General features: G+C 41.8%; 1 protein-coding gene across 2 annotated transcripts; it reads left to right on the top strand.

The window, feature by feature from the left end:
• The first annotated feature begins 5,186 nt into the window (after positions 1-5,186).
• Positions 5,187-19,902, top strand: LOC133633735 (delta-like protein A). Of its 2 annotated transcripts, none has more exons than XM_062026395.1 (11): positions 5,187-5,567; positions 5,636-5,938; positions 6,020-6,080; positions 6,152-6,400; positions 10,489-10,549; positions 10,629-10,759; positions 12,703-12,872; positions 12,952-13,168; positions 13,240-14,002; positions 14,081-14,189; positions 19,184-19,902. In XM_062026395.1, the coding sequence occupies exons 1-11, from the start codon at positions 5,508-5,510 to the stop codon at positions 19,187-19,189; spliced, it is 2,130 nt and encodes a 709-aa protein (XP_061882379.1). In that variant the 5' UTR covers positions 5,187-5,507; the 3' UTR covers positions 19,190-19,902. The 2 variants fall into 2 exon arrangements, with proteins under 2 accessions (XP_061882379.1, XP_061882378.1); XM_062026394.1 differs by having other exon boundaries at positions 6,143-6,400.
• The last annotated feature ends 727 nt before the right edge of the window (positions 19,903-20,629 follow it).

Genomic DNA, 20,629 nt, shown 5'->3' with positions numbered 1-20,629 from the left:
AAAACGAGCCATACAGTTTTGTTTTGTTTTTACTTCCAAAGCTTAAGTCTCTGGATCAACTTCAGGTCTATGTGTCGATATAAAGTTTTTATTTTTCATGTTTTTTGCCCTTTTTATCAAAATCCTATTTATATGGAAAAACTGGAAAAATATGCAATATTTTCCCCAAAAAGATTTTCAAAGTGGAATTTGATGTTGAGCATTTAATAATAAAAAATCATAACATTGACTTAAATTCATCTTAATTTTCTGAGCAATGACGGTTTAAGAAAAATGACACTAAAATTGTTAGGGACCGAAAAGGGTCCCATCATAAAAGTGTTAAAAACGAGCCATGCAGTTTTATTTTGTTTTACTTCTAAAGCTTAAGTCTCTGGATCAACTTCAGATCTATTTGTCAATATAAAGTTTTTATTTTTCATGTTTTATGCACTTTTTGTCAAAACCCTATTTTTATGGGGGAAAAAATTTTAAAAAATGCAATATTTTCACCAAAAAAATTTCAAAGGTGAATTTGATGTCAGGCATTTAATAATAATAATTAAGAACATTGACTTAAATTAATCTTTATTTTCTGACGGTATGATAGTTTAAGAAAAATTATACTAAAATTATGGGGACCCTCCATAAAAGTGTTAAAAACGAGCCATACAGTTTTATTGTTTTTACTTCTAAAACTTAAGTTTCTGGATCAACTTCAGATCTATGTGTCGATTTTTATGTTTTATGCCGTTTTTGTCAAAACCCTAATTTTATGGAAAGAACTGAAAAAAATATGCAATATTTCCCAAAAAGATTTTCAAAGGGGAATTTGATGTCGGGCATTTAATAATAATAATTAATAACATTGACTTAAATTAATCTTTATTTTCTGAGCAATGACAGTTTAAGAAAAATCACACTAAAATTCTTGGGGACCCAAAAAGGTCCTATCATAAAAGTGTTAAAAACGAGCCATACAGTTTTGTTTTGTTTTTACTTCCAAAGCTTAAGTCTCTGGATCAACTTCAGGTCTATGTGTCGATATAAAGTTTTTAATTTTCATGTTTTTTGCCCTTTTTGTCAAAATCCTATTTATATGGAAAAACTGGAAAAATATGCGATATTTTCCCCAAAAAGATTTTCAAAGTGGAATTTGATGTTGAGCATTTAATAATAAAAAATCATAACATTGACTTAAATTCATCTTAATTTTCTGAGCAATGACAGTTTAAGAAAAATTACACTAAAATTCTTGGGGACCTAAAAGGGTCTCATCATAAAAGTGTTAAAAACGAGCCATGCAGTTTTGTTATTTTTACTTCCAAAGCTTAAGTCTCTGGATCAACTTCAGATCTATGTGTCGATATTAAGTTTTTATTTTTCATGTTTTATGCCCTTTTTGTCAAAACCCAATTTTTTATGGAAAAAACAGAAAAAATATGCGATATTTTCCCAAAAAATATTTTCAAAGTGGAATTTTATGTTGAGCATTTAATAATAATAATTCATAAAATTGACTTAAATTCATATTTATTTTCTGAGCAAATAACTGTTTAAGAAAAATTACACTAAAATTCTTGGGGACCCAAAAGGGTCCCATCATAAAAATTTTAAAAACGAACCATGCAGTTTTGTTTTGTCTTACTTCTAAAGCTTAAGTCTCTGGATCAACTTCAGATCTATTTGTCAATATAAAGTTTTTATTTTTCATGTTTTATGCACTTTTTGTCAAAACCCTATTTTTATGGGAATTTTTTTTAAAAAATATGCAATATTTTCACCAAAAAGATTTTCAAAGGTGAATTTGATGCCGGGCATTTAATAATAATAATTAATAACATTGACTTAAATTAATCTTTATTTTCTGACGGTATGATAGTTTAAGAAAAATTATACTAAAATTATGGGGACCCTCCATAAAAGTGTTAAAAACGAGCCATACAGTTTTATTGTTTTTACTTCTAAAACTTAAGTTTCTGGATCAACTTCAGATCTACGTGTCGATTTTTATGTTTTATGCCGTTTTTGTCAAAACCCTAATTTTATGGAAAAAACTGAAAAAAATATGCAATATTTCCCAAAAAGATTTTCAAAGAGGAATTTGATGTCGGGCATTTAATAATAATAATTAATAACATTGACTTAAATTAATCTTTATTTTCTGAGCAATGACAGTTTAAGAAAAATCACACTAAAATTCTTGGGGACCCAAAAAGGTCCTATCATAAAAGTGTTAAAAACGAGCCATACAGTTTTGTTTTGTTTTTACTTCCAAAGCTTAAGTCTCTGGATCAACTTCAGGTCTATGTGTCGATATAAAGTTTTTATTTTTCATGTTTTTTGCCCTTTTTGTCAAAATCCTATTTATATGGAAAAACTGGAAAAATATGTGATATTTTCCCCAAAAAGATTTTCAAAGTGGAATTTGATGTTGAGCATTTAATAATAAAAAATCATAACATTGACTTAAATTCATCTTAATTTTCTGAGCAATGACGGTTTAAGAAAAATGACACTAAAATTGTTAGGGACCGAAAAGGGTCCCATCATAAAAGTGTTAAAAACGAGCCCTGCAGTTTTATTTTGTTTTACTTCTAAAGCTTAAGTCTCTGGATCAACTTCAGATCTATTTGTCAATATAAAGTTTTTATTTTTCATGTTTTATGCACTTTTTGTCAAAACCCTATTTTTATGGGGGAAAAAATGAAAAAATATGCAATATTTTCACCAAAAAATTTTCAAAGGTGAATTTGATGTCGGGCATTTAATAATATTAATGAAGAACATTGACTTAAATTAATCTTTATTTTCTGACGGTATGATAGTTTAAGAAAAATTATACTAAAATTATGGGGACCCTCCATAAAAGTGTTAAAAACGAGCCATACAGTTTTATTGTTTTTACTTCTAAAACTTAAGTTTCTGGATCAACTTCAGATCTATGTGTCGATTTTTATGTTTTATGCCGTTTTTGTCAAAACCCTAATTTTATGGAAAGAACTGAAAAAAATATGCAATATTTCCCAAAAAGATTTTCAAAGGGGAATTTGATGTCGGGCATTTAATAATAATAATTAATAACATTGACTTAAATTAATCTTTATTTTCTGAGCAATGACAGTTTAAGAAAAATCACACTAAAATTCTTGGGGACCCAAAAAGGTCCTATCATAAAAGTGTTAAAAACGAGCCATACCGTTTTGTTTTTACTTCCAAAGCTTAAGTCTCTGGATCAACTTCAGGTCTATGTGTCGATATAAAGTTTTTATTTTTCATGTTTTTTGCCCTTTTTGTCAAAATCCTATTTATATGGAAAAACTGGAAAAATATGCGATATTTTCCCCAAAAAGATTTTCAAAGTGGAATTTGATGTTGAGCATTTAATAATAAAAAATCATAACATTGACTTAAATTCATCTTAATTTTCTGAGCAATGACGGTTTAAGAAAAATGACACTAAAATTGTTAGGGACCCAAAAGGGTCCCATCATAAAAGTGTTAAAAACGAGCCATGCAGTTTTATTTTGTTTTACTTTTAAAGCTTAAGTCTCTGGATCAACTTCAGATCTATTTGTCAATATAAAGTTTTTATTTTTCATGTTTTATGCACTTTTTGTCAAAACCCTATTTTTATGGGGGAAAAAATTAAAAAATATGCAATATTTTCACCAAAAAGATTTTCAAAGGTGAATTTGATGTCGGGCATTTAATAATAATAATTAAGAACATTGACTTAAATTAATCTTTATTTTCTGACGGTATGATAGTTTAAGAAAAATTATACTAAAATTATGGGGACCCTCCATAAAAGTGTTAAAAACGAGCCATACAGTTTTATTGTTTTTACTTCTAAAACTTAAGTTTCTGGATCAACTTCAGATCTATGTGTCGATTTTTATGTTTTATGCCGTTTTTGTCAAAACCCTAATTTTATGGAAAAAACTGAAAAAAATGTGCAATATTTCCCAAAAAGATTTTCAAAGAGGAATTTGATGTCGGGCATTTAATAATAATAATTAATAACATTGACTTAAATTAATCTTTATTTTCTGAGCAATGACAGTTTAAGAAAAATCACACTAAAATTCTTGGGGACCCAAAAAGGTCCTATCATAAAAGTGTTAAAAACGAGCCGTACAGTTTTGTTTTGTTTTTACTTCCAAAGCTTAAGTCTCTGGATCAACTTCAGGTCTATGTGTCGATATAAAGTTTTTATTTTTCATGTTTTTTGCCCTTTTTGTCAAAATCCTATTTATATGGAAAAACTGGAAAAATATGCGATATTTTCCCCAAAAAGATTTTCAAAGTGGAATTTGATGTTGAGCACTTAATAATAAAAAATCATAACATTGACTTAAATTCATCTTAATTTTCTGAGCAATGACGGTTTAAGAAAAATGACACTAAAATTGTTAGGGACCCAAAAGGGTCCCATCATAAAAGTGTTAAAAACGAGCCATGCAGTTTTGTTATTTTTACTTCCAAAGCTTAAATCTCTGGACCAACTTCAGATCTACGTGTTGATATAAAGTTTTTGTTTTTTAATGTTATATGCCCTTTTTGTGAAAACCCTATTTTTATGGGAAAAAAGACTTTAAAAATATGCAATATTTTCCCCAAAAAGATTTTCAAAGTGGAATTTGATGTTGAGCATTTAATAATAATAATTCATAACATTGACTTAAATTCATCTTAATTTTCTGAGCAACGACGGTTTAAGAAAAATGACACTAAAATTCTTGGGGACCCAAAAGGGTCCCATCAAAAAAATGTTAAAAACGAGCCATGGGTTTTGTTTTGTTTTTTTACTTCTAAAGCTTAAGTCTCTGGATCAACTTCAGATCTATGTGTCGATATAAAGTTTTTATTTTTCATGGACTTTGAAGGAAACCTCTGGCGAGGTTTGAAGCTGACGAGTAAAGACGAAGATATCTGCCAGGCCCCAACAGAACCAAGAAGAAGTTCCGCTTCTCCTTAACTCGTACGAGCTCCTAAAAAGTCACTCAGTGAGTCCTGATGCTGCTCTGAAGGAATGAAAGTTGCATTTAGTCCTCACACCGGACTCCATGTGAGGAGGAGGAGGCGGAGGCTCCTTGCATTGTGGGGCCAGCTTGGGAGGAGGAGGAGGAGGAGGCGGCGGAGGGCCCATTTGCATGTTATTACCATAGCAAGAGTCTGGCGGTATAAAAGCGGCTGCAGGCGCGGCGGGCCGGAGAAGCACTTGACGCAGGAAGCGGGAGGAGGACAAAGAGGAAGACGAGGAGGAAGATGTTGGATCAGTGACACGCGTCTTCTCCTGCCTCCGCACAAAGGAGGCCATCTTTGCTTTGGGGATTACAACAACGCCGGACCACTTTCTTTTTGGGTCTTATATATACATATACATCTCCAGAAAGTCCCGCCACGCCGGCTCCCCCTGAGGACAAAGTTTGGGATTTACCCGTTTGGGACATGAAGGTGTGCAGCTCCTCCATGCGGGACTAGAGACGAGGAGGAGGACTTTGACTCCTATTTATTTCTTATTTATGATGTATTTATTGAAGATGCTGCTGGGCCTGGCTGTGGCGTCCATGTTGTTGAGTCAGGTAAGACCCCCCTCCGCCGCCCCCATACACAACCACAAGCCTAATCCCCTACATCCCCCCTGTTTTAGGGTTTGTGCTCGGGTGTGTTCGAGTTGAAGCTGCAGGAGTTCCTCAACAAGAAGGGCGTGCAGGGCAACAAGAACTGCTGCGGGCGGGGGTCACCCGCGTCCTCCTTCCAGCAGTGCGAGTGTCAGACCTTCTTCCGGGTGTGCCTCAAGCACTACCAGCCCAACGCCTCCCCGGAGCCCCCCTGCACGTACGGGGGCGCCGTCACCCCCGTGCTGGGCTCCAACTCCTTTCAGGTCCCCGACGTGGTGCCGGAGAGCTCCTTCAGCAACCCCATCAGGATCAACTTCGGCTTCACGTGGCCGGTAAGTGTTTTTTCCCCCCTCCCTCCCCTGCCCCCGGCTGATGTGGGACCACCTGCATCACCAAGCCTCTTGTCTCCCCAGGGGACCTTCTCGCTCATCATCGAAGCTCTGCACACGGACCAGAGAGACGACCTGTCCACAGGTAGGACCCTGACGCACGCAGAGTCCCCGAACGCAGTCCCTGAACCCTGTCCCCCCCCTTAGAGAACCCAGACCGGGTGATCAGCACCATGACCACGCAGAGGCACCTGACGGTGGGGGAGGACTGGTCCCAGGACCTCCACACGGCGGGCAGGACCGAGCTCAAGTACTCGTATCGGTTCGTGTGCGACGAGCACTACTACGGGGACGGCTGCTCCGTCTTCTGCCGGCCCAGAGACGACGCCTTCGGACACTTCACCTGCGGCGAGCGCGGGGAGATCACCTGCGACGCCGGATGGAAGGGACAGTACTGCACCGAACGTGAGTGTGCCCACCCCCCCTCGCCTGCGAAAGTGATACGTTTTGTCGTTTCTTGTCCGAGCGCGACGTGCACGGGCGCCGTCGGGAGGGGTCGGGCCCCCGCGCCCCCACACTGAGAGGCACCCCTTGATTTATTCCAAGGAAACTTTCAGGGAATAATGTCACGCGTGCCATAAATTGCCACGCCGCCGCCTGATTGGCTGCCGGGTTCGGGTTCTGCCATTGGCGGAGGCGCCGGCGGGGGGGAGGGGCCATTGTTTGAAGTGGGCAGCTGCCGGCAGAGAGGAGACAATGGAGCAGCTGTCCCCCCACTGGCAACACACCCGCCAGCTGTCCACTTTTCTCTGGACCGGTGTGTGTGTGTGTATGTGTGTGCGTGCGTGCGGGTGTGTGTGTGTGTGTGTAGGGGAATAAAAGAGTTCTGACCCGCAGCGAAGAAGAAAAAAACGACAGTAGCTGGGGGCGGGGTCGAGGGGGTCAATCACTCACTCACACACACACACACATACTGGTTATCATTTGGAACGGGGACCAAGTATTTGTTCGTGACTTGTGGGGACCACCCTTTCTACAGGTTGTGGAGGCATTAAAAAAAAATGGTGTAAAATGTCCACTGGCCAGTTAGCTCATACACGTCTTTAAATCTCTGGATTGATGAAGTAATGTGCTGATCATTATTACTGGGGACCCCGGGGAAAAAGAGTTCATATGGTTCATGGGGACCAAATTTTAATAATTTTGCATAATTCACATAAATTTGTACGTGACTACTGAGGACCATTAAAAAAAAAAAAAATGACATGATCCCAGAATACAGCACTACAGCTGTCCTCTTATAGGAAGTTTCACCACTTAAATGTTCAAGCAAATCCTGCATCTTCTGTGACATGCCTGAAAACTGCTATTTAGCAGTAATGAAGTTGTCTGCAACTCCAACTAGCATATATAGAAGGATGGAACATTCTGAATGTGAATCATACTTTAAGGCAGGGGTGTCCAAACTTTTTCCACTGAGGGCCGCACACTGAAAAATCAAAGCAAGCAGGGGCCATTTTGATATTTTTTATTTTAAAAACCAATACAATATATGTATAAAAAATATACATTTAGGCCTCCACTCAGGCTTGATATTGGGGACTCCAAAGGGTTGAGGTTAAAAAAAAAAAAAAAAAAAAGTCATTATTTAGTATTGTTATTATTATTCAAAGTTTAAATATCTAGATCAACATTAGGTATATCTGTCAATATAACGTTTTGTTTTGTTTTTAGATTTAAGTTGTATGCCCTTTTTGTCAAAGAAAACCCATTTTTTTATGGAAAAAAACACAAAATATGAAATATTTTCCCCCAATAAAATGTTAAAGTGGAACATTTCAGATTATATAATAATTGGAGCTCATAACATAACTCATAACAACATTGATTTGAATGTATTAATATTTTTTGAGCAATGACACTTAAAAAAAAAAAAAAAACTCCCACTAAAATTATTGGGGATCCAAAAGTGTTAAAAAATAAATCTTTTTTTTTTTAAACTGTTAACACAATAGTCTCGAGATCAACTTCAGATCTATCCGTCAATTATAACTTGTATTGTTGTTTATTATGTTCCTTGTTTGTTCATTTTAGGCCCTTTTTAAAAATACAAAAAAAAACATCGTTTTTTTATATGGCAAACACAAAATATGCAACATTTTCCCCAAAAAATATCTCAAAGTGGAATATTTAATGTGACCTAATTGGAGCCTTGAATAGGTCAATAATTCATAATAACATTGTTTTTGATTCATTATAATGTTTTAAAGAAAGAAACAGCCTGCATGACAGCTTAGTGTTATTAGAGTCAACATAGCAACATTTTATTGTCACCTGTTTACTCTTTTATACTACTTTTTATGTTTGTTTGGTTTTTTTTAATCGTATTTTTAGAATGTGCCATGGGGCCGTTAAAAAATTACCTGCGGGCCGCAAATGGCCCCCGGGCCGCACTTTGGACATCCCTGCTTTAAGGTAATAATTAGAGATGTCCGATAAGCCCATATTATCAGCCGATAAATGCTTTAAAATGTATCGGAATTATCGGTATTTTTATTATCGGTATCGTTTTTATAATTTTTTTTTTTTATTAAATCAACATAAAAAACACAAGATACACTTACAATTTGTGCACCAACCCAAAAAAACTCCCTCCCCCATTTACACTCATTCACACAAAAGGGTTGTTTCTTTCTGTTATTAATATTCTGGTTTCTACATTATATATCAATATATATCAATACAGTCTGCAAGGGATACAGTCCGTAAGCACACATGATTGTGCGTGCTGCTGGTCCACCAATAGCACTAACCTTTAACAGTAATTTTACTCACTTTCATTAATTACTAGTTTCTATGCAACTGTTTTTATATTGTTTTACTTTCTTTTTTATTCAAGAAAATGTTTTTAATTTATTTAGCTTATTTTATTTTATTACTTTTTTAAAAAAGGACCTTATCTTCACCATACCTGGTTGTCCAAATAATAATAATAATAATGTGTTAATTCCACGACTGTATATATCGGTATCGGTTGATATCGGTATCGGTAATTAAGAGTTGGACAATATCAGAATTTCGGATATCGGCAAAATAGCCATTATCGGACATCACTAGTAATAATGTTTTATAATCATGCTGTATGAAAATGTCATCCTAAGGAACACTAAACCAGATTTTGTTTTTGGAAAAATATTTTAGTTTTAACTAAGGATGGATACCATACAGCAGTGTTTTTCAACCACTGTGCCGCGGCACACTAGTGTGGCGTGATACAGTCTGGTGTGCCGTGGGAGATTGTTTAATTTCACCTATTTGGGTTAAAAATATTTTTTGCAAACCAGTAATTATAGTCTGCAAATGATGTGTTGTTGTTGAGTGTCGGTGCTGTCTAGAGCTCGGCAGAGTAACCGTGTAATACTCTTCCATATCAGTAGGTGGCAGCCGGTAGCTAATTGCTTTGTAGATGTCGGAAACAGCGGGAGGCAGTGTTCAGGTAAAAAGGTGTCTAATGCTTAAACCAAAAATAAACAAAAGGTGAGTGCCCCTAAGAAAAGGCATTGAAGCTTAGGGAAGGCTATGCAGAACGAAATTAAAACTGAACTGGCTACAAAGTAAACAAAAACAGAATGCTGGACGACAGCAAAGACTTACTGTGGAGCAAAGACGGCGTACACAATGTACATCCGAACATGACATGACAATCAACAATGTCCCCACAAAGAAGGATAAAAACAACTGACATATTCTTGATTGCTAAAACAAAGTCGATGCGGGAAATATCGCTCAAAGGAAGACATGAAACTGCTACGGGAAAATACCAGAAAAAGAGAAAAAGCCACCAAAATAGGAGCGCAAGACAAGAAGTAAAACACTACACACAGGAAAACAGCACAAAACTCCAAATAAGTCAGGGGGTGATGTGACAGGTGGTGACAGTACACCTACTTTGAGACAAGAGCTATAGTGATGCATGCTTGGTTATGCTTTAAAGTCATACCCAACAATTGTGACGACTTTCTACTGTCAACTGAGTTTCGTTTTTTTAATGATTTCTGCTGGTGGTGTGCCGCCGCATTTTTTCAACGCAAAAAATGTGCCTCGGCTCAAAAAAGGTTGAAAAACACTGCCATACACAATCACAGTACTTTTAATGGTGGTCCCCCATACCATCAGAGGTCCCCTAAAGGTGACTGTGTAAACAGAGCCATGTCCCCATTAAGTAAGCATTGCCAGAACATACACACACACACACTTCTTTGTATCGAAGTAGAAAAAAGTAGCGGGGGGATACTGAGGTGCGAATTTATACTGAAATATCGATACCAGATATTCAGGCTGTAGTATCGATTCTCCTATAAAAACACTTGTGTTATTAGAGAGAGTGTCGCCAACAGTACTAAAGTAACTCATGGTGTCAATGTTGACTGTGTTCATGTGGTTCTTCATTTATTTGAATACTTTTACTATTTTACTTTGTGTACTTTGTATGGTTTTCATACCTCAGTGGTATGGCGAAGTCCGTGGTTGATTCTCGTCTCCTTCCTTTGCAGCCATCTGCCTGCCGGGCTGCGACGACGAGCACGGCTTCTGTGAGAAACCCGGAGAGTGCAAGTAAGGTTCGCCGGGAAGGGGGTGTGGGGGGCGTGGCCTCAAGCGCCCCGCTCTTACCTGCTTACCGCTCTCTCCACAGGTGCCGCGTGGGCTTCAAGGGGCGCTACTGCGACGAGTGCATCCGCTACCCGGGCTGCCTCCACGGCACCTGCCAGCAGCCCTGGCAGTGCAACTGTCAGGAGGGCTGGGGGGGGCTGTTCTGCAACCAAGGTGAGCGCCCGGTTTACCCCCATCATGCATTGCAGGTGATTTAAATGGGTGTCAATTTGAATTATGTGTTGTGCTTGGACATTTTTTTATACTACCCACAAAGTTCAGTGAGCATGTGTGTTGACTTTTTGTGTTTGTTTATTTGCACCATGAGTGGCAACGGTAGTTTGGATCGGGTCATATATTAAAAATGTTGTGCTGTTTACACTTCCATGTAAAATTAATGGTCATTAACCTGAATTACTGACTTTGTCCACAAGATGGCAGCTAACTTTCAGCTATTATACAGTCAGATATTTGAAATAGATTCTTTATTAAACTCGTGACGTCGTGTGAGCCCTCGCTACGTGCCAAACTTAACACCTGGTTTGGACACACCTGAGCTAGACAAAGTGTAGCCAATCGGCAAAGTAAGTCACCTGCGGAAAAGACGATGCAAATAACAAAAGTTGAAGAGTAATTTCGCTTAGGGAAAGTTATCGGAAAGTTGCGGCAAATTTGCGATGTTTCAATAATATCAAATTGTTATGATTTTGCTGATTAAACACGACAACGATTATATTGGCAACTCAACAGGCTAACGCCAATGTTGCTGACTAAACACGACAACGACATTGCCGATAAACACGCTAACTGCGATTTTCCTGATTAAACACGACAACAACGACATAGGCGACTAAACACGACAACGATTATATTGGCGACTAAACACGCTAACGGCAACGTTGCTGACTAAACACGACAAAAACGACATTGCCGATAAACACGCTAACTGCGATTTTGATGATTAAACATGACACCAACGACATAGGCGATTAAACACAACAACGATTATATTGGCGACTAAACACGCTAACGGCAATGTTGCTGACTAAACACGACAACAACGACATTGCCGATAAACACGACAACGACGACATTAGCGACTAAACACGCCAACCACGTTGTTGTTGACTAAACGCACTAACAATGACGTTGTAGACTAAACACGCTAACGGCGATGTTGCTGATTAAACACGACAACAACGACATAGGCGACTAAACACAACAACGATTATATTGGCAACTAGACAGGCTAACGCCAATGTTGCTGACTAAACACGACATTGCCGATAAACACGATAACGACGACATTGGGGACTAAACACACCAACCACGTTGTTGTTGACTAAACACACTAACGATGACGTTGTAGACTAAACACGCTAACGGCGATGTTGCTGATTAAACACGACAACAACGACATTGCCGATAAAACACGATAACGACGACATTGGCGACTGAACACACCAACCCTGTTGTTGTTGACTAAACGCACTAAGGATGACGTTGTAGACTAAACACGCTAACGGCGATGTTGCTGATTAAACACGACAACAACGACATAGGCGACTAAACACGACAACGATTATATTGGCAACTAGACAGGCTAACGCCAATGTTGCTGACTAAACACGACAACAACGACATTGCCGATAAACACGATAACAACGACATTGGGGACTAAACACGGCAACCACGTCGTTGTTGACTAAACGCACTAACGATGACGTTGCTGATTAAATGTACCGAATTTGGTACCCATTCCTAGGCCTGAGGTACATTTGATCAAGAGTCCACACAGGAAACAAACTAGGCGTTTCAGCGCCGCCCTTAGATAAATTGTTTTAAAACGACACTAACTTGACAAAAACTGCGGGGAAGTAGTGGACATTGGACAAAGATGCGAGGTTGCGTGCAATTTGCAAGGATTGGTTGAATTAGTGTGTTTGCGACTAATTCCTAGAGGGACTGACTCACCTGAAGACGTGAAGAGGAACATACGTATTCATATAACGTTCGGACATTACAGGAAATGTTTTGTTTGGATGACTTAGACAAGATTAGTTGGCAAAAAGCGTAAAGAAATCTTCCAGCATGCTAACCCTCATGTGTCTGTGCAGACCTCAACTACTGTACTCACCACAAGCCGTGCATGAATGGCGCCACCTGTAGCAACACGGGTCAGGGCAGCTACACCTGCTCCTGCAGGCCCGGTTTCACCGGCGCCAGCTGCGAGGTCCATGTCAACGAATGCACCGGAAACCCGTGCCGAAACGGCGGGAGCTGCGCCGTAAGTCCACTCCGGTTTTCTCAAAGAGGGAGGGAGGAAGTCACCAGACCATGACGCTCCTTCTGTTCTCCTCCGGCAGGACCTGGAGAACACCTACACCTGCACGTGTCCTCATGGTTTCTACGGCAACAACTGTGAACTGAGCGCAATGACGTGCGCAGACGGTCCGTGTTCCAACGGCGGCCGCTGCAGTGACAACCCCGAGGGTGGTTACTTCTGCCAGTGCCCCACCGGCTACGCAGGCTTCAACTGCGAGAAGAAGATCGACCACTGCACCTCCAGTCCTTGCTCAAACGGTGAGAGTGACCCCTAGTGGTGCTTTCGTTTTCTTCAGGACTAGCACTAACACCTGTCCTCGTGTTCACAGGTGCTCGTTGCGTGGACCTGGTCAACTCGTACCTGTGCCAGTGTCCCGACGGCTTCACGGGCATGAACTGCGACCACACCGGCGACGAGTGCTCCATGTACCCTTGCCAGAATGGCGCCACCTGCGAGGAAGGAGTCAACGGCTACACCTGTACTTGCCCGCCGGGATACACGGGTCGCAACTGCAGCTCGCCCATCAGCCGCTGCGAGCACAACCCGTGCCACAACGGCGCCACCTGCCATGAGAGGAACAACCGCTATGTCTGCGCTTGCGTCCCGGGCTACGGAGGACGGAACTGCCAGTTCCTGCTACCGGAACACGCCGCCATCCGCGGCTCTGAGGTACCTTGGATGGCCGTGGGCTCCGGCGTGGCCCTGGTGCTTCTGCTGCTGGCGGGATGCGCCGTGCTCGTCGGGTTCTTCCGATCCAAATCGCAGCGCGATGGTCCGGTAGAAGTTGTCGGCGATGGGGAGACGATCAACAACATCACCAACAATTGTCAACGGGGCGACTGGGACCTAGGGATCAGCGTCGTGCCAACGCCAGGCGTCAAAAACATCAACAAGAAGATGGACTTGTGCAGTAGTGACCCAGACGAGGGAACTTCCCCCGACAGGAGGAGCTACAAGAGCCGGCAACCGCCAGCCGACTACAACCTGGTACAGGAGGTCAACCATGAGCAGGCCGCCAAGGACGCCATGTTGGAGGCCTCCTCCTCGGACTCCTTTGAGTTTGAGGAGAAACACAGCAAGCGTTTAAAATGGTAGGAGCACGTCCGCGTCACATGGACCAGGTTGCGGCTGAAGCTGACGTTTCTTCTTCTTCTTCTGTCCCCAAACAGCGACGCATCGGAAAAGAGTAGCCCAGAAACGTCCGCATGTGCGGACAACAAGTACAAATCTGTGTTTGTCATGTCGGAGGAGAAGGACGAATGTATTATTGCAACTGAGGTGAGTCGTCCTACCACTAAACTGACTCAACACAACATTGACAACGTTGGCGAGCAAACACGCTAAGGGCAATGTTGGCGACTAAACACAGCAACGACGACGTTGGCGAATTAACACCGCAACGACAACGTTGGCGACTAAACACAGCAACGACGACGTTGCCGGATTAACACTGCAATGACAATGTTGCCGACGAAACACGCCAACAATGACATTGGCGACTGAACACGGCAAAAACGACGTTGGCGACTGAACACTGCAGTGACGATGTTGCTGACTAAACATGCCGATGATGACACAGCAACGACGATGTTGGTGGATTAACACCGCAACGACAACGTTGGCGACTAAACACCCCAACGACAATGTTGCTGAATATACACGACAACAACGGTGGCGACTAAACAATCCAACGACGGTGTTGCTGAGTAAACATGACGACATTGGCGACTAAAAACGCCGTCTTTGACGTTGGGGACTAAACATGCAGATGATGACGTTGCCGACTAAAAGCTGCAACGACGACGGCATTGGGTACTAAACACGGCAACAACAATTTTGCTGACTAAACGCACTGACGATGATGTTGGCGACTAAACACGACATCGACGACATTGCCGATAAACACGCCAACGACAAGGTTGCTGACTAAACACAATTAACGACGACATTGGCGATTGAAAACGCCAACCACGTTGTTGTTGACTAAACGCAATAATGATGACGTAGACTAAAACAAAACGGTGATGTTGCTGATTAAACACGACAACATCGACATAGGCGACTAAATACGACAAAGATTATATTGACAACTAAACATGCGAATGCTAATGTTGCTGACTAAACACGACAACAACGATGTTGCTGACTAAACACGACAACAACGATGTTGCTGACTAAACACGATAACGACGACATTGGGGACTAATCACGCCAACCACGTAGTTGTTGGCTAAACGATGACGTAGACTAAATACGCTCATGGCGATGTTGCTGATTAAACACGACAACAACGACATAGGCAACTAAACACGACAAAGATTATATTGACAACTAATCACGCTAACGGCAATGTTGCGGACTAAATACGGCAACAACAATGTTGCTGACTAAACACGACAACAACGATGTTGCTGACTAAACACGACAACAACGATGTTGCTGACTAAACACGATAACGACGACATTGGGGACTAATCACGCCAACCACGTAGTTGTTGACTAAACGATGACGTAGACTAAATACGCTCACGGCGATGTTGCTGATTAAACACGACAACAACGACATAGGCAACTAAACACGACAAAGATTATATTGGCAACTAATCACGCTAACGGCAATGTTGCGGACTAAATACGCCAACAACAATGTTGCTGACTAAACGCACTAATGACGTCGTTGGTGAGTAAACACGCTAACCACGACGTTAGCGACTGCACACGCCAACGACGTTGCTGACTAAACGCACTAATGACGTCGTCGGTGACTAAATACGTCAACAAGGACGTTGCTGATTAAATGCATTAATGACGACGTTGCTGACTAAATGCAATAATGACGTCGTAGGCGACTAAACACGACAACGATGATATTGGCGACTAAACACGCTAATGACAATGTTGCTGACTAAACGCAATAATGACGTCGTAGGCGACTAAACACGACAACGATGATATTGGCGACTAAACACGCTAATGACAATGTTGCTGACTAAACGCAATAATGACGTCGTAGGCGACTAAACACGACAACGATGATATTGGCGACTAAACACGCTAATGACAATGTTGCTGACTAAACGCACTAATGACGTCGTTGGTGAGTAAACATGCTAACCACGACGTTAGCGACTGAACACGCCAACGTCGTTGGTGACTAAACGCACTAATGACAACGTTGCTGACTAAACGCACTAATGACGACGTTGCTGACTAAACGCACTAATGACAACGTTGCTGACTAAACGCACTGATGACGACGTTGCTGACTAAACGCACTAATGACAACGTTGCTGAGTAAACGCACTAATGACGACGTTGCTGAGTAAACGCACTAATGACAACGTTGCTGAGTAAACGCACTAATGACAACGTTGCTGAGTAAACGCTGTTGGTGACTAAACACGCTAACCACAACGTTGGCGACTGAACACGCCAACTGCGTTGTTGCTGAGTAAACGCACTAACGATGATGTTGGCGACTAAACACGCTAACGGCGATGTTGCTGACTAGACACAGCAACAATGATATTGGCGATAAACACACCAACGGCGATGTTGCTGATTAAACACAACGATTATATTGGCAACTAAACATGCTGACGCAGATGTTGCGTTCTAAATACGCGAACCACAACGTTGCCGACTAAACGCACTAATGACGTCGTTGGTGACCAAAAACGCCAACAACGACGTTGCTGATTAAATGCATTAACGACAATGTTGCTGACTAAACGCACTAATGACGACTAAACACGACAACGACATAGAAAACTCAATGATATTGGCGACTAAACACGCTAATGACAATGTTGCTGACTAAGTACGACAACGTTGCTGACTAAACGCACTAATGACAATGTTGCCGACTAAATACGCCAACAATGACGTTGCTGAATAAATGCGTTAATGACGACGCAGGCAACTAAACACGACAACGATGACATAGACGACTAAACACGACAATGATGATTATTGGCGACTAAACACGCTAACGACAATGTTGCTGACTTAATACGCCAACAACGACGTTGCTCACTAAACGCACTAATGACGACTAAACACGACAACGACGACAGACAACTCAACGATGATATTGGCGACTAAACACGCTAACGACGATGTTGCTGACTAAGTACGACAACGTTGCTGACTAAACACACTAATGACGACGTTGCCGACTAAATACGCCAACAATGACGTTGCTGAATAAATGCGTTAATGACGACGTAGGCAACTAAACACGACAACGATGACATAGACAATGATGATATTGGCGACTAAACACGCTAACGACAATGTTGCTGACTTAATACGCCAACAACGACGTTGCTCACTAAACACACTAATGACGACTAAACACGACAACAACGACATAGACAACTCAACGATGATATTGGCGACTAAACACGCTAACGACGATGTTGCTGACTAAGTACAACAACGTTGCTGACTAAACGCACTAATGACAGTGTTGCTGACTTAATACGCCAACAACGACGTTGCGGAACTAAACGCACTAATGACGACGTTGTAGGCAACTAAACACGACAACGAGGATATTGCCGACTAAACACGCTAACGACAATGTTGCTGACTAAACACACTAATGACGTCGTAGGCGACTAAACAAGACAATGACGACATAGGCGACTAAACAAGACAACGACGACATAGGCGACTAAACGCGACAACAATGATATTGGCGACTAAACACGCTAACGACAATGTTGCTGACTAAACACACTAATGACGACGTTGCTGACTAAATGCATTAATGACGACGTTGCTGACTAAACGCACTAATGACGTCGTAGGCGACTAAACACGACAACGATGATATTGGCGACTAAACACGCTAACGACAATGTTGCTAACTAAATACGCCAACGTTGCTGACTAAATGCACTAATGACGACGTTGCTGACTAAACGCACTAATGGCGTCGTAGGCGACTAAACACGACAACGATGATATTGGCGACTAAACACGGTAACGACAATGTTGCTGACTAAATACGTCAACGTTGCTGACTAAATGCACTAATGACGTCGTAGGCGACTAAACACGACAACGACGACATAGGCAACTCAACGATGATATTGGCGACTAAACACGCTAACGACGATGTTGCTGACTAAATATGACAATGTTGCTGACTAAACATGACAATGTTGCTGACTAAACGCACTAATGACGACGTTGCTGACTAAATACGGCAACAACGATGTTGCTGACTAAACACACTAAGGACGTCGTAGGCAACTAAACACGACAACGACGACATAGGCAACTCAACGCGACAATGATATTGGCGACTAAACATGACAACGATGATATTGACGACTAAACACGCTAACTAACGACAATGTTGCTGACTAAACACACTAATGACGTCGTAGGCAACTAAACACGACGACGACATAGGCATCTCAACGCGACAATGATATTGGCGACTAAACACGCTAACTAACGACAATATTGCTGACTAAATACGCCAACAACGACGTTGCTGACTAAACGCACTAATGACGACAATGTTGCCGACTAAACGCACTAATGACGTCGTAGGCGACTAAATACGCCAACGACGTTGCTGACTAAACGCACTAATGACGACAATGTTGCCGACTAAACGCACTAATGACGTCGTAGGCGACTAAACACGACAACGAAGATATTGGCGACTAAACACGCTAACGACAATGTTGCTGACTAAATACGCCAACGTTACTGACTAAAGGCACTGATGACGTTGCTGACTAAATGCAATGACGTCGTAGGCGACTAAACATGACAACGCCGACTCAACGCGACAATGAGGATATTGCCGACTAAACACGCTAACGACAATGTTGCTGACTAAACACGACAATGATATTGGCGACTAAACACGCTAACTAACGACAATGTTGCTGAATAAATACGCCAACAACGACGTTGCTGACTAAACGCACTAATGACGACGTTGCTGACTAAATGCAATTATGACGTCGTAGGCGACTCAACGCGACAATGATGATATTGGCGACTAAACACGCTAACGACAATGTTGCTGACTAAACGCACTAATGACGACAACGTTGCTGACTAAACGCACTAATGACGACAACGTTGCTGACTAAACGCACTAATGACGACAATGTTGCTGACTAAACACGCTAACGACAATGTTGCTGACTAAACGCACTAATGACGACAATGTTGCTGACTAAACGCACCAATGAGGTTGTGGGCGACTAAACACGCTAACGAGCATGTCTCTGTGTCCGCAGGTGTAATTGGGCCAACGACGGGCTCGCCCAGTTGCTGTTTGGGAGAGTTTTTATGCTCCTGGATGAGATGCTGCTCTAACGTCGGGGGGGTCGGAGTCCCGCCCGAAGACTGCTGCTGATACTGAGACCTTTAACTGATATTCAGACTGAGCTGGTTCTCGACTGGAAACTTGGCGGGATAGAAACCGGCGGGGTTACGAGGAAAATGTGGCGTTTACGGTTAAACGTAAACTTAGCTTTGTGTTCCGCCTCCCATCGGGAATGGGGGGGAGCGAAATGAAACCACGGAAATATTAAAAGGGACGCCGTCTCGTGCCGTAATGCGATGATGTTTGGTTCTTTGCAACATTTGCACGCACACGGCGGCGCGGGAAGCGCAGCAGACGGCGGATGTTTGGCCATACTGGCCTGTTGTCGGAGTCCTCCTCGCCCCGACATTGTATTGTCCTCTACGCCTTTCTCACCTCCATTCTCATACGCATTTCCAAGAGTCGAAAGGGAGGAATAAAAAGTTACGATTTAAGAACTACGATTTAATTTAAGTTAATTTAAAGCATTTTGTGTTATTTTTGTCTTGTACATTTGTGAGCTTATTTAAGTCGCTTCGTTATGGATGATCTTTGCAAAGGCACTTGGGGGACGAAAAAGAAAGAATATTTAAGAGGTTTTGTACATTGTGTCGTTCCATGAAGGAGTATTTTTCCAAATAAAAGATGCTAAACGTGAACACGTGTGCAAATTCATTTCGGGAACATCTGTTGCGGACTTGAATTTCTGTCCTGCCTCTGGTGAGGGCGGTCGCATTTTTTCTCCCCCGCTCCCTTCTTCTCCCTGCTTGCTCTCTTTGTTTTGTCCTGTCTGCACTTTTTTGAAGCCTCTTTCTTTGCGCTGTCCTCCAAATCTAAACATCAGACATGGAAATGATCAGCTGGACTCTCGACGCAATTGACAAAGTCTTTTCGACGAGGAAAAGAGGTTCTGGGGAGCCCGGCTGCCCTGATGGAACCATTTCTGCGGGAGTACGTGAGAGATTCCTGGGATAAATGGAGAATCATGTGCCTCTCAGTCCTTTCCATCGAGGACGTGGAAGACATCTACCTATTTGGAACCGTGATCGCGGGGCACCTGCTGATTGGGCTGGGCATTGCTCTGGTGTATCGTCAAATTTGTAAGACGACGGCAGCCACTCAAGGAGCCCAAAGGCTGTTCGTCGCAATGGAAGGATTGGGCCGGGCTGTGGGATCACAGTCTGGGGCGATTTCTGAACTGAATCGCAAGATGGATCACATCATGGAGAAGCTTGCTGAAAAGGAAAAATGTAATATGAGGGCCAGCATGGACGAATAGAACAGACAAGTCATTGTAATGTTTGCTCGCGGAAAACAAACTTCCTAATCTACGATTTGACTCCCTTGAATGGCCTTGACGCTGTAAACAACAGGAACA

The sequence above is a fragment of the Entelurus aequoreus genome, linkage group LG18, assembly GCF_033978785.1.
Source record: "Entelurus aequoreus isolate RoL-2023_Sb linkage group LG18, RoL_Eaeq_v1.1, whole genome shotgun sequence".
Classification (NCBI taxonomy): Eukaryota; Metazoa; Chordata; class Actinopteri; order Syngnathiformes; family Syngnathidae; genus Entelurus; species Entelurus aequoreus.
Note: the sequence above shows the minus strand (reverse complement) of the source record. Positions and strands in the feature narration are given on the sequence as shown.